This window comes from Cladophialophora immunda, assembly GCF_000835495.1.
Source record: "Cladophialophora immunda strain CBS 83496 unplaced genomic scaffold supercont1.4, whole genome shotgun sequence".
NCBI classification, from domain to species: Eukaryota; Fungi; Ascomycota; class Eurotiomycetes; order Chaetothyriales; family Herpotrichiellaceae; genus Cladophialophora; species Cladophialophora immunda.
In genome coordinates this window covers 2,990,517-3,014,967 of record NW_015622544.1, presented here as the reverse complement: position 1 = coordinate 3,014,967, position 24,451 = coordinate 2,990,517, and the positions used below count along the sequence as shown (strand labels likewise).

General features: G+C 54.0%; 7 protein-coding genes across 9 annotated transcripts; 4 read left to right on the top strand and 3 right to left on the bottom strand.

Annotated features, from left to right (window-relative positions):
- Positions 1-181: 181 nt before the first annotated feature.
- Positions 182-1,348, top strand: PV07_07412 (uncharacterized protein; the record flags this gene model as incomplete). Its single annotated transcript, XM_016394491.1, has 1 exon — positions 182-1,348. The coding sequence occupies one exon, from the start codon at positions 182-184 to the stop codon at positions 1,346-1,348; it is 1,167 nt and encodes a 388-aa protein (XP_016247910.1).
- Positions 1,349-1,807: 459 nt separating this feature from the next.
- On the top strand, positions 1,808-5,110 carry PV07_07411 (uncharacterized protein). Its single transcript, XM_016394490.1, has 2 exons — positions 1,808-4,349; positions 4,407-5,110. Exons 1-2 carry the CDS (start codon positions 2,296-2,298, stop codon positions 4,552-4,554), a joined length of 2,202 nt encoding a protein of 733 aa, XP_016247909.1. The 5' UTR covers positions 1,808-2,295; the 3' UTR covers positions 4,555-5,110.
- A 331-nt stretch (positions 5,111-5,441) lies between these two features.
- Positions 5,442-9,181, bottom strand: PV07_07410 (the record flags this gene model as incomplete). Of its 2 annotated transcripts, XM_016394488.1 has the most annotated exons (4): positions 5,442-6,829; positions 6,880-7,557; positions 7,659-8,846; positions 8,905-9,181. In XM_016394488.1, the coding sequence occupies 4 exons, from the start codon at positions 9,179-9,181 to the stop codon at positions 6,666-6,668; spliced, it is 2,307 nt and encodes a 768-aa protein (XP_016247907.1). In that variant the 3' UTR covers positions 5,442-6,665. The 2 variants fall into 2 exon arrangements, with proteins under 2 accessions (XP_016247907.1, XP_016247908.1); XM_016394489.1 differs by having other exon boundaries at positions 5,442-7,557.
- Positions 9,182-10,805: 1,624 nt separating this feature from the next.
- PV07_07409 (uncharacterized protein) lies at positions 10,806-11,290 on the bottom strand (the record flags this gene model as incomplete). Its single annotated transcript, XM_016394487.1, has 2 exons — positions 10,806-10,898; positions 10,943-11,290. The coding sequence occupies 2 exons, from the start codon at positions 11,288-11,290 to the stop codon at positions 10,806-10,808; spliced, it is 441 nt and encodes a 146-aa protein (XP_016247906.1).
- Positions 11,291-16,839: 5,549 nt separating this feature from the next.
- On the top strand, positions 16,840-17,658 carry PV07_07408 (uncharacterized protein). Its single transcript, XM_016394486.1, has 2 exons — positions 16,840-17,315; positions 17,372-17,658. The coding sequence occupies exon 1, from the start codon at positions 16,943-16,945 to the stop codon at positions 17,312-17,314; it is 372 nt and encodes a 123-aa protein (XP_016247905.1). The 5' UTR covers positions 16,840-16,942; the 3' UTR covers position 17,315; positions 17,372-17,658.
- On the bottom strand, positions 17,490-21,032 carry PV07_07407. Of its 2 annotated transcripts, XM_016394485.1 has the most exons (3): positions 20,805-21,032; positions 18,383-20,557; positions 17,490-18,326 (listed from the first exon to the last, which is right to left on the bottom strand). In XM_016394485.1, the coding sequence occupies exons 2-3, from the start codon at positions 20,415-20,417 to the stop codon at positions 17,920-17,922; spliced, it is 2,442 nt and encodes an 813-aa protein (XP_016247904.1). In that variant the 5' UTR covers positions 20,418-20,557; positions 20,805-21,032; the 3' UTR covers positions 17,490-17,919. The 2 variants fall into 2 exon arrangements, with proteins under 2 accessions (XP_016247904.1, XP_016247903.1); XM_016394484.1 differs by having other exon boundaries at positions 18,383-21,032.
- A 2,642-nt stretch (positions 21,033-23,674) lies between these two features.
- On the top strand, positions 23,675-24,019 carry PV07_07406 (uncharacterized protein; the record flags this gene model as incomplete). The annotated part of the gene is made up of 1 exon (XM_016394483.1): positions 23,675-24,019. One exon carries the CDS (start codon positions 23,675-23,677, stop codon positions 24,017-24,019), a length of 345 nt encoding a protein of 114 aa, XP_016247902.1.
- Between the last annotated feature and the right edge of the window lie 432 nt (positions 24,020-24,451).

Here is a 24,451-nt window from a genome sequence, read left to right as displayed (position 1 = left end):
TTCGCTGACGCACTGATCGCGACATTGGGAGGGTGGCCTCCGTTAAAATGTGTGAACTTGTCGCTTTTCTGCCGAGCCTTATATATATCACACGTTGCGAGCATCGACTCTTTTCGACTTTTCACAGTTGACCTCCAGACACCTCACTTTGCATAATCACAACTCACCACACCTCCTTACGATGCCTACCACGCAAGGCTTCGAGTTCCTTGTTGAAGGCGTTGACGGCGTGCCCTTTACCACGTACGGTACAAGATCTTTGTGCGGAAGGATCGTTTCCACCAAAATCCAAGCCAAAGCCGGCGTGAGATTCCACATCCGAGTGAAGCCGCAAATTCCATTTCCTCCACCTAACGACGCACTCTCCTCCGGCCAAAGCAGGTACAAGCCGGGAGCTTCCACGCGACAAGTTGAGGGGGTAGGTGAAGGAGACGCCATGGGCCACGGATCATCAGATGCAACAGCGGAGGCTGAAAAAGAAATCCTTTATCTCGCCATGGTGTACATGGATGGAAACGAGAAGGCCGAGGCCTCAAAACTTATTGTCGTGGATCCTGAGAGCAGAAAATATAAGGCAGAAGGTTACTTGCTTGACGGCCGATACTCTCTTGCAAATGATACGGCACCTCAGACTGGGTCGAGCCTGGGCATCATGGCTGTTATGTCAGTCAGTCCATGGGTATTCACCGAGAGGGGCATCGATGTTCTGATGAGCCGTATGGACATCTCTACAGCAGATCCTTATATCCCGTCAACGGCAATGGAGCAGGAGGTGGTTGTCCTTACGCAAGAAATGAACAACGACAACTTACACGCAGGTGCCGAATCCAAGGTCGGGGAGATTGAGGTTAAGATTCTCAGAGTTTTGCATGATGGCGACGTGCGCCCGGATCTCTACTGGAAACGAAGCGAAGAGGAGACTCCCAAAGAAGACGACGGCAGAACACACGATGTCACCATCGATCAGAATCAGGCGCAGCGCGTCACCATGGCCAGCGTCAAGTACCGCCGGTACCAACCAGATGAGGAATTTCTATGCAAAGCCAAATTCCAATACATGGACATCGCCAAACTCGTCAACCTTGGGTTGTGTAATACAACGGGCGAACCGGTTGACCATCGCCAGAATGCCGTCGATAGTCGCCTGGCAACACTATTGCCTAGCAGCCGTGAAGCGCGCGCCGGCCAATTGAAGCGTGCGAGGGGCTTTGAGGGCAAGGCAGGCAAACGCCGCGAGTCTGAGTTGGCTAGATCCTCGTCGAGCGAGGAAGAAGAATCGGCCTCTGACAAGACGAGCGACTCTGACGTACCTCGGCGAAAGCATCGTGGAGCAATCAGAAGACGCTAAGCTACGACCTCGAAGGCAGCCGACGGACAGATGCAACTTGTCAAGGCAGAGATGGAAGGGGACCAGGCTTGAGGACCAGACCTGGAGCTGGCCAAAATGGACCAGGGCGCGTTCATTGGAGGCTCACGATGAGAACGAAGGAGATGGGTGAAGATGGGCGTGGGCTCGTCATGTTCCCTTTGGCTTAAGACCATGCAGTGCAGAGCGTGCAGTTGGAAACAGATACATGCTTACCCAGCACATGGGGCTGCAATGATATTACCCCATGGCATTCAACGTTATTTTATTGTCCGAAGCGGAGCAAGGGGCTGATTGACTTCCCGTATCGTGATTGGAGAAGGAGGAGCTGCGCTTGCGGTTAGCGAGGCTGAGGCTTGGATGGTTCACAAGGCAACCGATTCCATACCCGCAGTCCGCAGTCCGCAGGCCGCAGGCCGCTCTCACTGTAACGGTCAACTACTCTTCCACTCGTTGCAGCAATGTCCTGCTTCGCCGTCTTTCTCTTCTCCGCGAGGCTTCTCGCTGAGGGCCAAACCACTCGCTGAATGCATTGAATTCCGGCCCCTGACTGTTTTCGAGCGGTTCGCACTCCGGCTGACACTACTGTTTCAGCTTGGCCTATTCTGTTTGGCTGCGCCCCCCTCCACCTCCCAAATATCCATCACCGCTGCAGAGTAGCACGAACTGCGGGCAGACTGCTGCGCCTGTCCTCAGCCCGACTGCAGAAACTCGGTTCTCACTACCATAGGGTGTTCAGAGATCCAGCTGTTACCATCTCAGCGCCTCCTCTCCATCAGACATACATCTCAATTGTTCATGTTCGGCGGTCAAGCAAAGCGCTGCATTGATTGCTTCGACAGACTATCGAGTTCCGCCTGCAATATCACTCCATACACAGAGGACCCTCTTTTTCTCCGTGTTTGCTTGGGAAGCTGCTGTGATCGAGAATGTCGGGTGGCGGAAGGAACTTCTCCTTCGAGCCCGAAGATGACCACACTCTGAACCTGCACGGACGGGACGCTCAGGCCCAGGGACAGGAACAACCGCATCTGTCTTACCAACCCTACCAGCAGCAGTCATACCATGAGACCCCACCCAGGGATTTTGTCTCTCCTCCTCCCAGATACGCCTCTGCCTCCCCGAGTCGCGACCAACAACTCTCTCCTCCCACATCCCCCCGTCGACGCCCTGTCCCTCAAGACACACATCTCCTCACCGACGTCTCGCCCCCCCGAGCGCTTTCACGACGGCCAGTTCCTACAGACTACAACGACCTAGACCCTCCTCCACCTCCTCCACCTCACAGGTCTAGTCCCAACCGACTCGCGAGTGACGATCCCTTGACCTACAACCCCTACTCGGACAGGTCTGCAGGAATGGACTACTCTGGCAATGGGGTACCAGGAGGGGGATTCAACCCAGTTGCACAAGGCGTTGCCGATCACCATCTCCGTGATGGTGGGCTTGAGCCTGCTCGCTCATTTCCCCAGTCCTATTCTCCATACCAACAACCACAGCCCTCCTCACGGCTACCCGAACGAACATCATACGGCTCAACATTCGCTCTTGCCCATGGCGCCGCCACCCCTGGCACCATCACTCCTTCTCCTTCTCCGGGGCCCAGATCCTCTGGCTACTCCGGCAGAAGCATTCCCTTGGAAGAATATCATTCAAATCCCCACCAGTCACAATCCTACCCCAGCTACCACGACCTTCCCTATCAGCCAAATAACCCTGGCGGCTTCATGAACCAAGTCGATTTCAACCCGAACAATATCCTCGACGATGGTGATGACGGCATGCCACCGGCTGCCGGGCAAAGAGGCATCGGAAAGCCTGCGGCTACCACTGCAGCTGCTGCAGGAACTGCTGGTCTACTTGGAGGTCTCTTTGGCCGCAAATCAAAGAACCACACTCCTAGTGGGACGTACGATGCGGTGAGTGCGGCTCCTAAACCCGAGAGGAGTGAATGGTTGGCAGAACAAACTAGAGGGAAAAGAAAGATGAAGCTGTGGGTGGGCGTCGCTATCGGCCTTGTTATCGTCATCGCCATTGTCGGAGGCATCCTGGGTGGTGTCCTAGGCTCAAAAAGCTCGGACAATTCCAGTTCGTCTAGCGGCGACACTAATAATGCAGCCTCAGACACTGAGGCGAATGGAGATCTCGACAAGAATTCGGCAGAGATTAAGGCTCTCATGAACAACCCGGATCTCCACAAAGTCTTCCCGGGGATGGACTACACCCCCTGGGGTACTCAATATCCGCTGTGCTTCACTTATCCTCCCTCCCAGAACAACGTCACGCGCGACATGGCCGTCTTGTCACAGCTTACCAATGTGGTCCGACTCTATGGCACTGACTGCAACCAAACCGAGATGGTGCTCCACGCCATTGACCGTCTTGATCTCACCGACATGAAGCTCTGGATGGGTGTTTGGATTGACACCAATCAAACCACCACAGATCGCCAATTGGACCAGATGTACAAGATTCTGTCGGAAACCAAAGACCTCTCGGTGTTCAAGGGCGTCATTGTCGGCAATGAAGCTCTCTATCGTGCAGGTGTGGACAAGGCACAATCAGAGCAGGAACTGATCAGCATTCTGGACGGTGTTAGGACAAAGTTCAAGTCTCTCGGTTATGATCTCCCCATTGCAACGTCAGATCTAGGGGACAACTGGAACGCCCAACTCGTGCAAGCCGTAGACTATGTCATGTCGAATATCCACCCCTTTTTCGCTGGTGTCACGGCCGAGGTCGCGGCGAGTTGGACCTGGGATTTCTGGCAAAATCACGACGCCATTTTGACCGAAGGAATGCCAGATGTCAAGCAACTTATCAGTGAGACTGGATGGCCCAGCGGAGGCGGAGAAGACTGTGGAGGCACTGACGGATCCTGCGCGGCTGGGCAGAGCGGATCTGTTGCGGGTGTAGATGGCATGAATACCTTCATGGACAACTGGGTATGTCAAGCATTGGCAAATGGGACAGAGTATTTTTGGTAAGTAGCATCTCGCCGGGATGTTCGGGCGGTCGTGGACTGACACTGGAATGACAGGTTTGAGGCATTTGACGAACCTTGGAAGATCATCTATAATACTGCCAGCCAACAGTGGGAAGACAAGTGGGGTCTCATGGATCCAGGCAGGAATTTGAAGCCGGGCCTGAAGATTCCTGACTGTGACGGGAAGACTGTTGGATCTTGAATCGAATTGGGACGGCGCAGGAATGGGCTTTGGGGGTCGATGTTGGCGCAGCAGTCACTTCATGAACCAGCCTATTTCCTGGGCTCGTTGGACACGGTCTATGGCATGATATCCACGTTGCAGCGTTTTAGGTATTTTACTGGGAGGACATCTGGATCCGTGCAGTCCGCAGCGGCATCGTTATACGTATCCGTTATGCCCCGGGAAGTTGGCCGGCCGGGACGGTGTTTTACGGACAAAATTGAATATGTGGACGGTATACGAGGTTGATGGAGTCATGTCCACGTCTTTGGATGCAAAGGAAAAAAGGTCACGGGCCCAGGGACTGCATGTATATTACTGGCAAGGCTTTATGGAAAACGTACAGGGTAAAATGGCGGTGGTATAGTTTAGTGTATATGGAAACCTGGACACCGACCGACAAGGGGAGTTGCTAGTGCAGAGACACTGTACCATACATAGCATTCTATCTTGCTGGGGTTTCAACTTCGCCTTATCTGGCTGCCTACCGCGGTGACTAGAGTGACGGCGGTGGCTTGGCTGACCGGCTGAAAACACGTCTTCAGGTGGGTAGGTAGATAGACAGGTACGTACGTACGTACGTATAATTATGTTATTGAGACTGCCAAGGCAAATGGGGGAAATGAATGCATGGCCGAAAAGGGGGTTATTGGGGAGAGAGAGAGAAAGGGGGGTCCGGTGTCCAGGGGTGATATATGTATAGGGTATGTATGCGCCGAGCATAGGGAAAAGGGGTAATAAATACCTCGTACAGCTACTGTAGAGAGCAGAACGAGAAGATAAAAGGCCAAAGATCCAGCAGACAGCAAGCAAGATAGTAATGGCATTGTGTCCTTACTTCTATTCCCCCCCCCCCCCCCCCATCTCCCCCCCATTCGCACCCATCCCAATTCCCACCATGAAAAAATGATCCGTGATTGACGGAAGTTCCTCCTCCTGTTTGAATGGCGTGGTCCTTATCCTTTCCATTTGCCTTTCCCTTTCCATTGCATTGCGTTGCATGGCATGCCAGAGCAATGCCTTCCTAGCCATCCTGCCCAGTTTGAGCTCCAGGTACATACATTCCTTCACTAACTCGCTTCCCCCCTATTCCTTATACCAATATGCCCATTCCCAACTCAGTGCCCATGGCCATTCTTGTTCCCAATTGTCCCTCCTTCGCGGCCGTGCCAGGCCAAAATGCTCAAAATCACTGAATCCGCCCAGGTGAATATAAAAGTATTCAAGACAACAAAGAAGGAAAAAGGTATCATGAATGCGTCCAAGTAAACAAAGGCTGCTCCCGCCTCCCAAGATCCCTTCTCCCACATCCGCTGGCCGTGCGAAATGAAAACACTTTCGTCCCTCACATTTGATGGCCAATCGCAGTCCGCAGTCCGCAGTCCGCCCGTCCTTGCACTGGCAGAACCAGGTTGTAGATGAAGTAACAAAAAGGAAAATCGGCCGTCTCTGCAAAATCGTTCCATCTCCCGTTTCCCAGTTCCAGTCCCAGCCCCAGTCCCAGTACATTCCCAACCTATCACCTCGCGGAAGGAACCCGGCGACAAACTGCACACTCGCCACTGATGCTCTTGCTTGGTTGAGTAGGCTCTCTGCGATAAAAAGAAACAATAAAATCGACATCCGCCTGTCACCTGTAACAGACCTGTAAAAGCAAAACAACGCAAAAGGGTATCCGTAACATGCATCTTTTTCTCCCCCCTAAACCGCAGGTTCTCATATGATGAGATGTGAAAGCCGAGTAGGCACAGGTTGAAGAATATTCCACTCTTCCGCCCTGTACGGATCTCAACCATGACGTGTAAAGGTCATTCATCCCACCGGACTCTTCTCGGAACAACAAGTTCGCAAATCCAAAAACGACACATGGGCCGGCCAAAGATGATTAAGACGGCAACTTGCAAGTTTTGAACGCATGGCGCACAGCGTCAAATATCCGACTTTTTGTGTCTCACCCGGCAGCGTGATTATACAGTGCATCGCTTGGGTGAGTTGGAATAATGTACAAGTCCAAAAAACTGTACTTCGAGGTATCGCTAGGTGGTGCAAAACAAATATGCGGGTGTGTTCCGCCGAGTTGCAGTCGTCGTTTAGTCCGAAGCAGGCACTGGCGTCGCCGGTGCTTGCGTAGCAGCTCTGGTTCGTTCGAGCCACTTTCTCTTGCCGGGTCGAATTTCGAGGTGAGCTGGGATATGGGTTGGATCGGAACCGGATGCGAGGAGGGCACTTCGTTGCTTGCTGCGGTAAGCGTCGACTGCGCAAACGTCAATGTTTCAGCGACATATCAACCTGCGAATCACTCACGGGCTCGAGCAAGGAAGATCGATCTGCCCGAAAAAACTCGACCCTGTCCCCAAGCCATGCGATATCCCAATTCATTGATCTTTTGCTCCCGGCCTCTTTTGCTTCTAGAGATCAGGGGCACAGACACCTCAGCTTCGCCATCCGTGGTCGAAACCGAGACGGATGTTTTTCCAATCGTCGGCACACCACTGTCAACTTCATCCCCTTCTTCGACGAAACGGGCCCCTGGCGTCGATTCGGAACCAGTCTGCATCTGAACCGGGAAGTATGCTCGAGGAAAGACAGAGTTCTGCTTGCGGTAGGAATCCGGGATCTCACTCATCTCGATTTGATCCAGAGTAACCTTGACTCGCACGCGGGCATTTTTCTGCGTATCTTCCACCAGAATGAATTTTCGTCGTTTACCTTCAGGCAGCTCTCCGAATAAGGCATTTTCCTCCTCATTCTTCTCCTCTTGTTCTTTTGAGGCCATGGCAGCCGTCCCTCCCGGCCGTCCGAGATGATGGAGACCTCCCTGCATTGATGGTGCCATGGACGGTCCCATGGAAGGAGCTAGAGACGCTGGGTAGCTTGGGTAGCCTGTGAAAACATGACTTTGGCGTAAGTCGTTCGGACTTGTCATTTGCGGCGTTACAGTATTTTGCCGATAAGTTTGTTGTGCGGGATTATAGGTAGGAGCTGCTGGAATGTTAGCTGAAAGCTGAATTTTGCCTAACGTCTTCTCTGGGACATGTGTGGGAAAGGGAGGTACCAGCGACATGGTTTTAAAGTTTACGTACCTCCAACATTCTCATGCCCGGTAGGAGACACATCCTGGGCGTGATGGAGCATCTGAGATGGTGTACTGGACAGAGAACCGGGAGCCCTGACCGGGGGAGCTGCCATTGAGTTTGGACCAGGAAGCCCTGTCGACACGGAACCACCCGATCCGGGCGCCTTGCCCAGGGACGAAGGTGTCATTTTGGACCTGTTTATCTTGGCTTGTCGCCGGACGCGGCGGCTTCGCAGTCGCGGGTCTTGGTTGCTGTTTCTCCAGCTGTCCACGGCCCTTTGGATCAACCCTCTCTTGCCTCGGAGACACGGATTCAGCTCTGCCAACGCCCAACCCACATGGTTGCAGTCTGTTTCATAGGTCAATCGGTTTCCTTTGTACTGTTCCTTTGGTACACAAGCTCGTGGGTAGACGCAATTTTCGGACTTGAATTCCTGCGACAACACTGTGGCATCCACCGACTCGACGTCACACCTGATAGTATACTCCATTTTGACGCGATCTCTGGAGTATTCGAAAGCTATCCACTGCACACCGTTCCCGTCTTGTCGGATCTTCAAAGGTGTCGTTGCAGGGATAGGTCCAGGCGCTGCATTCGAGATTGGCTGTAAATTTGGCGGCATTTGCTGATTTGATGACTGTTGCTGCTGCTGCTGCTGCTGCTGTTGCGCCATTTGCTGTTGCTGTTGTTGTTGTTGCTGTTGGTGTGTGGATTGCTGTTGAGCTTGTTGTTGTGGCAGAGCCGAGGGCTGGGGAACCGGAGTCGGATGTTGTTGTTGCTGCTGTTGTTGAAGCATTCCCGGTCGCGGCTGGGGGGTTTGTTGATAATGCTGGTTCGCCTCCGACTTTAATCTTGGACTGCTGGAAATGGTGGAATGATGCGATGCCACCTGGGGCTGAGCGATTTGGGTAGTCGTCGATTGATATGGAAGCATCGATTGAGAATTAATCTGGTGTTGCTGGGGGGTTGCATGGTGTTGTCCGTAGGCCGGCTGGTGTACCGAATTCATCCCATACTGATAGCCATAGAGAGGCTGGCTCAACTGAGAGGCTGGCTGAGCATACATGGGCCGCGCAGGATCGTGAGTCTGAGGTGAGGTGACTGAAGCGGGTGAGTTCGACTGTGGAGTGTGATAAATTGGAGGGTAAGGCCTCTGCATGGTCGCGGTTGCTGCTGCCATAGAATCGGATTTTTCTGGATCTGAATCAGCTCACTGAGAACTCTAGCGATTCCGCTCGCGCCTCAGACTCACCCGGAGGATAATAGGCTCCAGCACCGCTATGCTGGCTTCGTGGGCTTTGCGTAGGAGGGTAAAAGTTCGGTGGGTCGGTAGGGGCGGGTTGCGCCTGGAATTGAGCCTGGCTATTGAGAAATGGCGACTGGAGACTGGGTTGAGGCGGATAGATGTTCGGCGACGGATAAGGTTGCTGAGTATTTTGAGTTCCGCTCAACGTCCTTGTTTGCGATTGTTGCTGGATGTGATGCAACGGTGCAACGGTCGAATATGGCTGTGTGGTGCGATGCTGCATGGAGGATCCATATGTCAGCGCAAGGTCGTGAAGGAAAAGAATAATGCGCAACAGAGCAGATTCGCGTCAACGTTTGAGGAGGAAACACGCCCTTGGGACAAAGGCCAGAACGAAAAGGCTCAGGCAACGGTCAGATCGCGGTCGAAAGCAACGAATTTTGATTGACCAAGACCAGGGGGAAGTGTTCGTGATTGGGATGGACCTCTCCCCCCCGGTTCATAGTGGAGAGCCAGGGGACCTCAATAGATCCTGAATATTTCTTCGGTAAGAAGCGAGGATCCTGACTTTGTGAAAGAAGAGAGTTTTGGAACACACGAGGCACGCGCCACCGAGGGCACGAATCACTGGCAGTTGATACAATTTGTTCGTACCTGTAGAAGCAATGGCAGCAGTAGCAAAGTAAGGCAGGGGCATTGGCCAAGGTGCCAGGGGATGTTGAGCGAGAGGACAGAGGGGTTTGTTCGCGGCAATGGGGATAGAACCAGGATAGGATGCGGCGAACAGACAACGCTTTAAGACTGGATCGAAGTTGTTGAGGTATGTCCAGGGTGTGGATATGATGGAGATTCGAAACGATGAATGGATGGTGTGGGAGGGGTTAAGGCGGGCATGTGATAACGGGTAGGGCAGCCACCAGGGAGTGTGGGCAGACAGGGGGGGTGTGCGCTTCGGAAACCAGCATACCATGTACTGAGATTGTCGCCGTTGAGTTGAAGCCAGGGAGTCGAAGTTTAGTTGGCTGGACAAAGTGTGGTGGAAAGACGGGGGTGGAAAGAATAGGGTGTGCCTCTGTAAAGTAACCAGGACATGTAATGGAGTGGGTGTATGTTTTGACTGTCGGAAACGGCAAACACAGAGGAAGTGTGGACGTCAGACGTGGCGGTGCTAGGGCAAAGGGGGAGGGTAGTAGAAAGAACAAGTTTTGGCGAGAGTAAAAGAGATGGAATGATGCAAAAAAAGCCGAGGGGCAAGGGCTTGTAAAAAGACGATGAGGAGAGGCCGTCGATGGTGTGGATTTGTGCTTTCGAAACTTGTAGCGTGCAAATCAAGTGGATCGATGGCGCGGGAGCTTAAGAGTAGGGGCGCTGGCAGGCGACTTGAGAACCTGGCCAGGGTTGTTGGAAGCGTGAGTGCTTGGTCCTTGGGTCCTTGGGTCCTGGGGGAAGAGAGAGAGGAGAAGTCGTGCCAATAGTGGAGGCGGGAGCGGTCATCTGTGTGGTGGATTCGGGAGGAGCATTGGACAGGTGGATGGGAGCCCTGGTCCAAGCGTCGAGTGCTGGCGTCGTTCTGGCACTTTTGGTGCGTGAAGAGCCGGTCGCAGAGGGGAGGGGGGGGCCACAAGCGGGCTAATCATAGCTGCCCGAGGGCCAAACAGGACCCGACAGAGATCAAGCCAGTCGCGGTCGCGGTCAGGATCCTGGCTGGGCAGATGCAGACCAGGGCCCGGAAAATAGAGCAAGGAGCACACGACGACCGGGGTCAGGGTAGTCCACGAACCAGGACCAGGGTGGCAGCCAAGCACGCAGAGATTGTTGGTGGTTAACCGCACATTGGAGGACCGGCATTGGGCCAGATGGGCTTCAACGGTCAGACCAGGATGTGCCCTTGTAGAGAGGGAGAAAGTTCACTCATGACAGGTGATTGACATGGTGCGAAAAGCGGGAAGGGAAGGAGGCACACAAACCACACAGAAGAATGGAAAACCGTTGCTGAGCCACTAAAACGAACAGGAAAGAGGCTGCGATGAACAGATTGACTTACGTGCAATTTAGCATCTGCAGCGGCGCCGTGGATTTGCGCAGATCCGACGCTTGAGCCGGACCCAGGCCTAGGCCCAGGACCAGGTGCAGGTTCGGGAGCTTTTGTTGGTGCGACCGCGTGTGGGAGGTTATGGAGAGGTTGTTGCTGAGCATGAGGGTGAGCATGACGAGTGCTATTCTTGAAGGCGTTGCGCGCGGTCGCCAGGTGGTGCGCTTGTTGAGGATGGTGGTGCGCCAGGGCTGCATGCACTTGTGAATTACCCAGACTGGCAGCATTGAGGTTCAAATTGGCAGGGCCAGATGATTTCTCCGAAGCGACGGCGTACTTTTTGCTCTGGGTGGGCGCCATGGCGCGCGGCGGGGGGGGGACCCAGGACCCAGGCGTAGCAAAGGAAAATGAGAAGGGGGTGACGAGTTCAAGAATTGACCGGGTGGCCGAAGTCAAGGGTTTGGGTTCGTCTCGGATGTCGCTTTCTGAGGCAGATCGGAAGTACTCCGTAGGGCGCGCTGATTAGAGGAGGAGGCGGAGGAGGAGCTTGGAGCTGGAGGGGCTGTTACAAGGATTGAGGTGTTGTGGTCGAAGAGGCGAGCGCTTGTCGCATCAAGGGCAGCAACAGATGGGTCGCTGAGTGGGGAGAGGGAAGGAAAGAGGAGGAGAAGCCGATAGACAGTCGTAGGGATGGAGCAGCGATACTAGTACAGGGCTGGGCCGGGGGTCCCAGGTGGAAAGAAAGGGCCAGGAATAATAACTCCAAGGGAAAATCCAACAAGTATCAGACGGGAAGATAATTGTGCGATGGAGGTTGAAGAACATCGCAATTCGAGGAAGTGGTCAGAGAAACGGGACTGGCTGGAACTGATTACTTGTCTCCGAGGTGGGATGCTCACCAACGAGCTGCAGCATTATTATTATTCTGTCTGTATCGACATGACTTGGCTGCTAGCGGGAAGAGTGATGGGAAAAGACAAAATTCATAGAGCAGCGGAACTACGGTCTGACAGGGACGGAGCTGCCGCTCTTTCATTCCTGCTCTTCCTCAGCTGAAAGATACATAACACCGCTCTCCCGAAGGAGAAGATCGGTGAGCGCAGACAAGGACAAAGTAACCTATCGACCGAGAACGGTGGGCTACAACGGTCAATTGGGGGTTGATAAGTCCGTGTCAGACATCAGGCGATGCTCAGGAGAGAAAACACCAAGCAGTTGCATAACACCCAAACCACATTACGAGTACTACTCCGTATACCTCCACAGGTAGGTAACGTAGCAAGCTGCGTTGCAGTATAACGAGTACCTACAGACTTCGGATGCGGGTAATTCAATTAACACCCCCCCCCCTGGTGTCGTTCAGTTCTCCCCGAATAAACTTCTGGAGGGTTTTCCAGGGTGTTCTTGGAGGGGGCAGGTGGGAAGAGGCGGCGCACTGACCTCTCGCGTCTCGTGGGAATCCCTGTAATTTCCAGCAGACCCCCTCTACGAATAGGCACTGTGGGCTTGTGGCCCCTGCTGGAGCCTGCCGGGACCTACTGGGTCCGACCGGGGTCTGACTGCCCCAAAACAACACCCAGCGGCCCACCACAGAGTTTGAACTCGAAACGCCTAGAGGTCATCAACGGCGCTCCGGCGATCATCACGCTAGCCGACTAGTCGTTCTGACTGCAGCCCAGCATGCAGCTTTGGCCACAATGGGTTATGCCGTATGCAACACGCAACGCAGCTCTGCATGCTCGTATGTCTGGAGGTTGCTCCAAGTCGACTACCTGTCCAGTCAGCCCCCCGGCTCAGATGCCACACAGTTCATCCTTCTGCGCCCCTCAATCGACATCTGCAACAGACTGGCCAGCGCCTCCAAAAGCCCTCTGGCGATACCTCTCGAATCACATCCTGCTGCGGAGATTACAGAGATCGAACCTTCTGCTCCCCTCGTCATCGAGCCCTTCGAGCCATCGAATCGATCATCGTGCGGTCAAGGGAAAACGAGAAAGAAAAAGGGACCAGCTCCACACGGGCTGCCCTCGACGCGTCTATCATTGCTCACGGGAAATAGTAAAAGGGAAAATGAGGAGGTCTCCTTCCTGCATGTCTCGACGTTAGCCTGTGCATAGATACACACATAGTTGCTGCGACAGCCAACCCACCGTCTTGTCTCTCAATCCCGGATCCCTGGAATTCTTTCTCGTCTTGGACGCTGCTTCTCTGCCTCCTTCGCTTTCCTTGAGTCTTTGCCATCTTCAGAAGCTCACCTCCAAACGTCTCCAATGTCTCCGCTCAGTGGCGAATGATGCTTTGTGGCCATTCCTCGAGCTATGCCGGAACCAGCCTTAGGCCGGCTCTGCAATACGACCCGTGAGCACGAACTTGCCATGTGTGGCCCGGCGTTGATCCTGGTTCTGGCTATTAGCAGCGTCGATCTCGGGGTCAAAGGGGACGCCCCAGTCATCACCACTCCCGCCCACTTCTCAGCGACTGAATTGCCCGAACAGGCACTTTTAAAATACAATGCCTGAACAAACTGGAATTTTCGTGATGCGTCGCTTACGCAACGCAGGCGTGTCTGCCCGTTGCTATTGGGCGTCGCCATTGGGTCCCTGTGCCCTGCACACTGGTAGCGCTTCTTCTTCCCAGAGCTACACCGACTCAGAATAGCAGCTGGGAAACATAGCATTTCAGCTTCCGTTTGTAGACATGACTGGGGCAAATCAGCGTGTCCCAGTGCAGCAAAAATGCCACGACCGCAAACGGCCAATAATGGCCGCCAAGTTGACAATGATCAACCCTGGGAGCCCCAGCGATGCGGCAGTGGCGAATGGGCAATGCTGAAGCGGGCGCTGACCGGGGTCTTCGCTGGGGCCCGTCTTCCTCCTGGTCGCCTGCCTTTGATGCCCATCACCCCGGCTCTGACCAACTGGCAGGGCATGCAAAGCCTATTCAACCCCCCTGGTTGGGACTGCATCAATGGCAACTCTTCACGACGTCTTCCAAAAGAATCATTATTGTCGCCAACCCCAATACTCGGTATATGCAGTTTGCTCAGCCTTGTTCAAGATGCAGATGACGGAAATACACTCAAGTCTGGTGCGCATGGGGGCCGGAGGATTGCTCTGGGGATCGGTCTCAGGCCAGTTATGTATTTATACATATCAATAGCACGGATTGCGAACTCGCCTCGGGGAAGCATTAATAATAGAAGCTGCCTCTCTTTGGCAAACATCCTGTCACCCAAAAAGCTTACGGAGAGTGTGACCACTTCTCGCACGGCTCTGTTCAACAGCCGTGTCTGTGTCACCTTCAGAGATTCCACCATAAAGATAGCATAGCGTTGCGAGTATTCCCACTGCTGGCTTTGGAGCACCTACTCCCAAACTCCGTCGAGATTGCCGGCGGGTTTGTGCTCCCAGCAGTGTGTCTAGGCAGTGGACAAGCGTGTCAATGTTTGTTCTTTGGGCTCAGCAAAGCCAGTCGGAACCATGATCCGCCGCTGCGAGTAGGATCCCCCGGAGGAGCAGCTCTCGACCTCGATGAGAATGCGGCACGGGGAGGTCTCGTCACCGGAGCGCACCTCTGGAGTCATCTCACCAGAAAGCAGATGTGAAGATTGGCTTCGGTCGGTCAGTTGACAACCCCGGCGGCTGGGGTTCACGGTCCTGGATTTGATGTCTCATGTCATGTTGTTTGCCCTCTGATAGCTGTGCAAGACTATGGGGACGAGTATCCACGGGTTCAGGACGGATTTGGTGAGTCGAGATGGAACGGGTGAGTTCCTTTGCCCGGCACTATATCTCGACATCTCGGCATCTTCCAGCGCGACTAATTGCAGGGTCAATGGTGGGCAGATCAAGACTCACCTTTCTGACGCCCGTTTCCATGCATGTTTGATTGACCACCGTCTCACGTTCTAGACCAGCGTGAGATCCAATCTCGATGCTATCGGCTTTGCCCCCCGCAAACAAGCCTCAGGAATGCATGACATGGCCCAACACTTTTGACCCAGACGGAGAATGCGTCGCTGGTCCCCTGGCGGTTCAAGCCATGGCGCAAGCCACCTGCGACTTGGAGGATTGCAACAAGTATCTTGAGTAAAAAGCAACGACGCCCCACCAGATGGTGGCAGACTTGCGATAGGGTCAGCTAGCGTCACTGACGCCTACCAAGCTTTCTTCCTCCCGGCGCGCGTTAGCCCTCGCACCTAGTGGCCCTCCAAAAAGGTTGGCTGTCATCACGAAAGCAAAGTTCCTTTACGTGATGACTTTTAGCGTCCCCCTCTCCCATCGGCCATAATCGCATGAAATCAGCTCGCCTTCAGCATTCATACTTGCTCCTGACGGTGGGTAAGTGGTTGAGACTGCCGCTGTGGGCCTGCAATTGTACTCGTAGACAGCTTTTAACCCAAAAGAACGTCCTGTGGCGCAAAGTCACCACGGCCGTCGCCCGAGTGCCTGTTCAGACAGCGAGGTCTGTATTACTTTTGGAGTTGAAATTACCGCGTGTCGGCTTCAGATGATACAGAAGCGAGATCAGCTGTCGGCCCTCGACCTTTATCCGTCGGAGAGCATTCTAATGGCCTGACAGTTTGATCAAGACTGCCTTTGCGGACGACTCTTTGAAGAGCACGGAGGAGATATCCAGAGATCTTCGGATCGTCATTGTATATGCCCTTGGCACTTGGTTGTATTGCGTGGACCACGGCGAATTGATCCGTGGGAGAATCTAGGGACACCTTGTCGTAGGACTATCGGACTGTTGCTTCTCCTGCCACTTGCATCTCACCCAGACCTAGGGCGCTGTGGCGAACAGCACAGATGTGGGTTCAAATTTACAGCCGGCAGCGGCGGAATTGCAATCCCCTTCCAGCTCGCGATGGTTTATACCATATGCGTGATGCATCAGTTTCAGCCGCACCCGTGACTGCCATTCTTCAAGTCAACCGCGAATGTAGTATCTTGTAGGCAGCTCACGAGAAGAACTGATTTCTGATCGCCCACATCAAAGGAAACGACATACTGAGGTCTCGGCATGGTTGGAAACATGCCCGTCTCAATCTTCCCGGCCATGACGGCATCTGGAATCGGCCGACAATCAGTGTCAGAATGCTCCCTTCCAGATAGTGTTTGACGTTGTACGGACTAATGACAATATTCTCGAGTGACTAATCGCACGAAGGGACGTGCTATGAATACCTCGTACTCGGTACTCTGTAGATGCGAAGAAAATCCTATCTCAGCGTCGAGGAGGTGCCCCACGAGCCCAGTACTCGTACGGAGCGTTGTGGCTGGCATGCGGATTGGCGATTTCCGAAGCTTTTGGGCTTAAGCACAGATGAAATCAGCTGGCGCTGCAATTTCATGCAGATCACCTTCCTCGCACAGCTTTTTCCGCTCGCGGACGATTCGCTGCCCTTGCTCCGGGTCTAGCTTCCTGGCGGCGATCGCTGCAGATTCAAGGGGGGCCCCCCAACACGCTGAAATGATTGGGGGATCGCGCGCAGAAGAAATGGCAGAACCCAGCTGAACCTCATTCATCAAAGTTCTTGTGATGATAATTCGGCTCTGAACCGAGGCATCAAGGCCCAATTGAACAAATACGTTGGGTACCGATCAGCAACGATCAGCAGAGGTGTGTTCAGGACAGTGCAACGTCGGCGATGTGTGTGGTGGAACCGAGACATAGATGGTCCATGGCGTCGGACCCAAAGAAATCATCATCGTCACCAGACTTGTTTTTGCGGGTTTCGGACGTCTGCAGTGCTGTGTTATTGGGTCGCCGCTTGACTGGTTGAGCAGCAGGGTAATTGCAGCAGATGTTTGACACTATCTACGCGTGGAGCAGAGGCATTTGTGTGAGCAGATATTGCTGATGCTGTTTCTCGCTTGCAGGTAGCGATCCCTCGCTTGTGTTGTCTCGAGTGGCATGCCTCCTCATTATTACAAAGGGGCTGCTGGAGTATTGTTGAAACTCACATCCCTGGATACGACTGGCAAGTTGATTGACAGATAACGTGGTATGCAGGACCCTTCTTGGCTGATAGACCATGGCGCACAACGTGTTCGTGTCGATCAACCACGCTTTTCCACGAGTTCTGCCACGAGAAGGGATTTCAAGGGAGGGAGGCCATGGAGCGCCGGAAAGGCCAGGGTTGGCTCGGCTGAGGGGAATGATCTTCAGGTACTAGCTTGGGCGAGGGTGGTAGCACGGAGCCGGGGAGGCGGAAGAGCGAGGACATCGTTCGGTAGACACCAGGGCTTGGGTGGAGGATCGCTCGAGTACGCCAGCCAATTCTCGAAACGAGGTGTAGAACTGTGCGAATGGCATTCAGCCGATGACCTATCAGGCCAAGAAGGAGGCTTGATGTTGACAGGGGCGCCGGCGAGTTAAGGTTTGTGTCGCACCCCTGGAGAGCTGCTCAAGAGTGAACTCATGTCAGGAGGACAGACGGTGTGGAAGACACGATGGCGATGGCGACGGAGGGAGACGCGGTCGATCCCATGGTAGGGAAACTGCAGCCGGGGGAGTGCGAAATTGGAGCCGTCTGACAGAAAAGAATATCTGGGTCAGGTGTGGCTTGACGCGCCGAGGGCGCCTGACAGATCCGAGACTGTTCACGTGACCGTCGACTAGAGGACTTGGTCAATAAATGCCCCGACACACGTCATCATAACACATGGACACCGGTTCAGAAATTCGACTGATACAGCAGTAGATTCTCGCATCTCACAGCCAGAGAACATCTCCCTCGCTCTGATAGTGTCGATGACCAGAAATCGCAGTGCAGTTCTAGTTGCACATCCCTTCAAAGACCCGCACCCGCTCTCACATTCCTTGCTCAAACTCTGACAATGATTCTCCTACTGCGTCCCAAATAGAATGCATCAAACTCGAATAGCAAAATCAACGCCCAGTCGTCCTCATATATCCCCTCTCATACAAGATAACCATACTTTCATCGCACATTCACTCGTCTCTCGTGCTCATACCTGCCTTCATACATTCGTGGAATAGTTACCGGCAGTGGGCTCAACCCTGATATCTGGCACAGGTATTCCTGGTGGCTGTTGCTGCTGCTGAGTTGGTGGAGGATATGCTCCGGCAAATGGAGGGGGCTGTTGCGCTGGTGCGCCACCAGGCTGTCCTGGGATGGCATTAGCAACGCTAGGGACTTCTACTCTAGGTTGCTGTTGCGGTTGTAGCTGTGGCTGCTGTTGTTGCGCAAAGTATGCTCTGGGATCACCTTGTAGCCCTTGAGCAGGAGGCGGTTGTTCTATAGCACGGAGTGGGCGTCGATCCTCCTCGCTGTACTCGTCGTCGCTTTCATCGCTATACTCACCTCTTTCTGCTCGCCGACGGCGCTTTTCCTCGAGCTCGGCCTGCCATTTGCGCTCTCGAGCTTCTGTTGGATTCTGTGAGCTACAGCCTATCGACTTCGGACGGGAATCATATACATACCTCTGATCTCCTTTGTCTTCTCTGCCAGCTTCGTGATCTCTTCCCTGGAAACCACTCTCAAGACAACCACATAGTCATCTCTCTCTTCGAACCTTTCATGTGCCTTTTCTAGGGCCTCCGGATTCACTAGTGCTCGGCTGATTTTGGTCCACCTCGCGTTCGGTGGGATACCATCTTTGTGGGCATCTTTCAAGGGTGCGACCCCTTCCCGTGTAGGATTGGGGTCTTCTGGAAATGGTATTTCTCGGGGTGGCTTGAGGATACCCTTCGGTTTGAACTCCTCTTTCTTTTCGGCCGGTTCGACCAATTGCACCTTTCGAGGACGGTCATCTTCATCTTCACCTGGAGATATTGTTCGTTGTTCCAAAGCTGTTGGCACATCTTGATCTTCGTCGCGAGACGACGCTCGCTCGCGGGGACGTCGTTGCCGGGTGTCCTTCCCATCATAATCCTCGGTAGTGTCTGACTCATTCACACGATCCCCTCGGTCTCGGTGCTTTCGGTGGCGATGGTGCCTCCGTCTTTCATGGCGGTCGTCATACTCATCCACGTCGTCTGCACCACGGTCCTCGTCTCGTCGGCGCGGATCACGGTCTCCATTGGTCAACTTAAGATCGCGATCGACGCGTCCGGCAAGTTCATCCGGACTTGGTTCGTCGTGGTGTCGTCTTCGGCGGTGCTTTCGCTCTTTGCGGTCATCAGTCTCTGAGTCTTCGCCGTCCTTGTTGCGGCTCTTCAGAGCTACACCAGCTGCGGCGCTTACCGCGCCTAGACCGGCGGCTGCGGCCAGTCCTTTACGTAGTCCCGAATGCTCTGGGCTGCTGTCGCGGCTTCGAGGCTTGCCGGACTTGTCAACGTCTCGATACCTGTCTCTCTCTCTGTCCCTTTCACGGTCTCGATCCCGATCCCGATCCCTCTCTCGATCGCGATCCCGTTCGCGGTCTCTATCCTTATCTCTCTCACGGTCTCTATCCCGGTCCCGCTCACGGACTCGTTCCGGCTCGCGTGGAAGCTCACGCAATACCTCCCTTTCGCGCTCATCACGATGCCTATGCTTGAGAGGCTTGTCCTCCTCCTCTAAATGGTCGTGACGGGATCTGGTCAAGGGTCGAAGGTCGCGTTCCTCACGTGCGGACATGGTGCCGTCCTCGGGATAGTGATGCAAGACCGGCGCTCTGGTAGAGTGACGACGTCGGGGAATGTCACCTCGATCTTCCGTGTCGCTTGTCCGACCGCTTGAATATCGAAGAGGCTCATTCCTCTCGATTCGGTCGAGGACACGGGCAGACGAAGGTGGTGGCACATCCCTCGTGTCTCTCCTCGCCGGCAGTCTGTACTCGGGCAACCCAGCTATGCTTACCGGTCGTTCTCGTCTGCTGTAGCTCTCCCGCCTCTGAGGAGGCCGGGATGACTCCTGCAAAAACTGTTCTTTTGGAGTGGTATAAGAGAATCCTTCATCCTGAAGCGGTCCTCTAGTTGAAGAATACGGATAGCTATTGTACCCACCACGGCGATGGTACTCAGGTTGTCGGCTGGCCCTTGCGGGCAGTAGACGGTCTTGTTCGGCACGGGTTGCGCTCGAATGGCGATGGTGGTTTCGACCACTTGAGGCAGCGGGAACAAGATATCGATCCTCTCTCGAGGCCGTCACGGGGCTTCTTGGATCGTCACGCGAGGAAGCGCTGATGATGGCCGGTCGTACTCGAGGCGGGGAAGACCGACGCTCGGTGAAGGTGTTCACTGGCCGGCGAGCCTCCAGTGTGGAATTATTTCTTGGACGCACGGCATATTCGGTCCTCACTATTGACCCTCCCCCGGAATGAGGATCGTCGAGGAGTGTTTTCCTTGCGATGGGTTGAGTAGTGTAGACGCTCCCGTGTCGCGTGGCAGGGAAAGTATCAATGACGCTGCGAGGCTGCGAGGAAGAGGAATATCGAGGATCGAAGGAGGAGGATATGACCATGCCTGTCGAGGCACGAGGGTCGGCGTAGCGACGCCCAGGAGGTGAGCTGGGACGGTAGCGGTTTTCGGTCATTGTGAGGACGTGGGCTGGCCGCTGCTGTAGGGAATCTTTCTCCCAGGCATCGGAGGTTGACAACTAAAGCCGGCGTGGACGCTGGTGCCAAATAAATGGTGACGAGGTCAGGTTGGAAATGTAATATGAAGGGCTCAACCCTGAAGAGGCTCAAGGTCAGCAAGGTTTCATGTCAGGGGGCGGTTGTAGCAGGGTTCAAGAAAAAGGACCGAAGGGCCTGATGTCAGGGCATGACAGCAAGGCGATGTACTCGCAACAGCCACCAGATGTCGTGGGCGGAAGGTGAGTGGTGAGGAGGAGCAAGGATTGGCAATCCTTGGGGGCCAACAGGAATGATGAATGGATCAATCAGGCTTGGACCGAGGCGAGGGGGGGATCTGGGCTCACCGCAGACAAGAGTGGGAGTTGGTAGCTTCCGGAAGCGCAGTCGTCGGGGTGCAGCGAAGGATTCGAGTTTGAGAATCGACTGGCCAGCTGAATGGGAGGGGGAGGAGGAGGAGGAGGGTTGATTTGAGATAATAGAGAACAACAAACAAGCTGGAGCGGCAAGAAATGATTATGTATGGGGAGTATATGACATTGCCTGCAGGCGCAGCACCAGCCCAAGTGTGCAACCCACGCAGCCCACTGGAACTACTATTAAGTAACTGGGGAATGAACCGAAAGATGAAGGGGGGGGGAAGGAATTCTTGAAGCCCGACGTCATGGCATGGTGGCAGCAGGCAAATTCCGAGTTGCTGGCGGGCTGGCGGGCTGGCGGGCTGGCGGGCTGGCTTCCTGGCTTCCAGGTGTCTGCCCAAAGGTGTACCTAGTATCTACTACTCTTGCTGCTGTGAGCTACTCCGTACTGCTGCCAGCTCCATTGCCATCTCCGAGTTCAGTTGTCGCTACCCAACTCGCCAACTCGCCAACTCGGTGTCCTCTCTATCCACCCACTCAGGTCACTCACTCATTCCTCGCTCTCTCACCCATACATCGTTCACTCACATACAACTAGGGACCTATACACTCCCTCTCTGTTCCTGCATCTGCCTACTCTACTCTACTCTACTCGTCCTCTTTCTCTCTTTCTCTCTTTCTCTCTCCTTCCGCTCTTCCTCTCCTCTGTACTTGACGAATGACTCACCGTCTTCCCGCTACTTGCCCCCTCCCCGCCCACATTTCACCTTCTCCTCTTGGGTCTCTTTTAGTTATATCAGGCATCACTCGCTGCCGTCCCAATGTCGTTGCCTTCTGTCAAACTGGGACACTACTACCGTTCTTACCCAATCAATCTGACCGCAGCGTTACCTGTTGCTACCAACGTTGTACGTCGATCCGCAGAACTGATGCCCAATCTAATTTCCAGTCGACCACCGCGTCAGTCGCTCCATCCTTTAGCTCTGGGACTTCCCATCGTCCCCTCTGTGGACCCCGTGACAGTTCAGTGTCTTTCCGACAAACCACTATGCGGGCTCAGTCCTCACCAAAAGGCGCGTCTGCCTTTCTCCCCCTACCTTTTTCAGGCGTTCTGGTTCCCGGGTGCTGGGTCGCATCTTCCTCGTTTCCGCCTCTCTCAACAGTCGGGCGCTGTCGAATCACCCCACCTTCCCTCAGCAGAATTGAGCCATCTCTTCCGAGATCCGGTTTCCGAGGACTTTCGTGACACTAGAGGTGGTCAAGGAAGGCTGCAAAATTCCCGTGAGCGGATGGAATCCTGTTTAGAGCTTGAGCAGGGTGCACGGGCCCCGCCATCTACGTTCAACCGATTGTCAAAACTACGACTCTTGTCTATGGACGTCGATGCTCTGTTGCTCAGGGGAGTTTTGCCCACTACCTGGCCTGTCGACACATGACCATCAACGCCCTCCGTGCAGACGACTCGTGATCGGAAGCTTTCTGGACTGTATTCGGGCGCAGGGCTCATGTAAGAGCCCGCACTCAGAGTTTCAAACCTTGTCCCACCAACTTTTCTCCCTACCTACCATCCGTCTGCCGCGTCCTCTAATGTCCAGTGATGGTTGATACAGAGCAATTCCGCTAGCTCTTCACAATGACCTCTGGCTGCCTCGAAAAGCCGCAGCCAGCCTTCTCTGCCTCTCACGGTAGCCGCCTTTTCGCTCCCCCGCCAATAACGGCGTTGCAGCTTCCATACTTGAGGCGAGAAGGGATGTCGCTTGTTCCTGAAACTACCGCTGGGCTTATGTGGCCCGGCTAGGTGCGCACTATGAGGTATAGTACTTTTGGCAGACAATGTGGACAAGGCCTCCTCGGCAATCTACACTTGGGCACATCTGGCAAGGCTCTCGAACCTCGGATGTGCGAGCTGACGGCCGTGGTACGGCATGCATCACTTGAAACCGCCAGATAGCTCTTCCCAGAAGAAGTGAGGGCGTCAGGACTTTCCGACGCCTACCACAGCCACTGCAAGGTAGATTTGATCTCGCCCCTGAATGCGTCAGCCTCGTCTGAGGCAAGGCGTGAATCTGGAAGTTGGGTTCGTCAAACCAAGCATCCAAATATCGGGGATCCATCTGGTTGTGGCGCAGACAAACTTCTTCCCTTGATACATCCAAGATACCGAAGAGACGGCCGGATATGTTCCAATCAAGAGGCTGCTTCGTCTTGATTCGATCGACCGGGTTGTTTTGTCATCGGGATACAACCACCTCCGCATCCACATGCGAGCAGGTGTTGGCTGGTGAAAGGGCCTGATACTCGGACTGTCAACAGATGAGATGCGCAATATGACAACTCGGTACAATTGTACTTGCTCAATTCTACCATGCTTTACCAAGGCAAAAATGGCCTACAGATCACAGTCTCCCTGCACTCGTCGAACGCTTCTTTCGAAGTATAAGAATACTATGAACATGCTCACGAAGGTATGTCATGTCAATTATCTCTTCGTCAAGTTAAACTGTCAACTGTTCAGAACAGCCGTTCTCCTTCTTCTATCCATTCATTCCTCTCCACCTTTTTGACATCGCTCCTTTACGATCCGAACCCTTCGAAACAAAAGCTGCCTCTCTCTGGTGTTATCTTCAAAGGAAGCTTGGTCTCTGAAATTTGCTGCTGGCCACTGTTTGCCGTCCGCACAAAGATCACGCGTTCTTGATTGCCAATTCATCCCCTTCCCCCGTCCCGCCGAATTGCCAACATGAGCGAGCCGACGTTGTGGCAATGTTGTCATTGCGGCAACCGACCTATGAAAGTGGTCATTAATCCAACATGCAACCAATGTGATCACAAACGCTGCAGCAATTGCAAAACCGACGATGATATTGATCGTGCGGGAACTACAAAAGGTGTGCGTGCCTACTATCACGTCGGCCATTGTCAGCCAAACACTTTCTATGACTGTCAAGTCCAAGCTACACCTCGGACGTTTCCTGAAGCCATCCACCCTACTCGTGAAACCATTCCAGCTTCGAGCAGACGAAACCTCCGTCTGCGAAGTCAAGCAGCTACAGGAAACTTTTGGTATTGCAGTGAATGCCGTAACCTCAACAATACAAAGCTGTCTTCAGGAAGATGCACTATTTGTGGACACCCGAAGTGTCAGTATTGTTCTGATGCTTAATCGTGTCGCGGCCGACGGAGGGGCGATGGCAAGGCTTTGAGCATCCAGGGGGGTTTCAGCGTGGAAATTGACAAAACAGCCTCGTCACCCCCTCAGCCTTGCTGGGGCATTGCCTTTAGCTTGATACCAATGAATCTCCAAACTCCTTGCAACCTCCCGGGGTCTCCTTGCGCAACTTGGGCCTGGCCGGGTAAGAAAGCTTCGATTGGACGTCAATTCAAGACACATGCGGCCCTCTGGACTACCTGGCTTCCACTCATTCGACAATTTTCCACAAACACCCACCTTCACTAACAACACAACGGCCTCAACAGAACCACCTTTCGCCAGTCTTTACCGACCATTTCATTCTTCTTCCGAACCGTTTTGTCATGGACGGTTATCACCTAGTGGGACACACAGGACCAGCACGAACTCGAGCCACAGCCCTCTAGATCCGGAAACAGCCCGCTTCTCGACCTGTCCGTTTTCC

What these genes read in the sequence shown, in the direction of transcription:
- PV07_07407 (XM_016394484.1), bottom strand. Translation starts at nt 20,417, where the DNA reads ATGACCGAAAACCGCTACCGTCCCAGCTCACCTCCTGGGCGTCGCTAC. An exon ending in GAAGACAAAGGAGATCAGAG is followed by an intron (nt 18,327 to 18,382) that starts GTATGTATATGA and finishes AGAATCCAACAG; the next exon opens with AAGCTCGAGAGCGCAAATGG.
- PV07_07408 (XM_016394486.1), top strand. Translation starts at nt 16,943, where the DNA reads ATGCAGGACCCTTCTTGGCTGATAGACCATGGCGCACAACGTGTTCGT.
- PV07_07411 (XM_016394490.1), top strand. Translation starts at nt 2,296, where the DNA reads ATGTCGGGTGGCGGAAGGAACTTCTCCTTCGAGCCCGAAGATGACCAC. An exon ending in AATGGGACAGAGTATTTTTG is followed by an intron (nt 4,350 to 4,406) that starts GTAAGTAGCATC and finishes CTGGAATGACAG; the next exon opens with GTTTGAGGCATTTGACGAAC.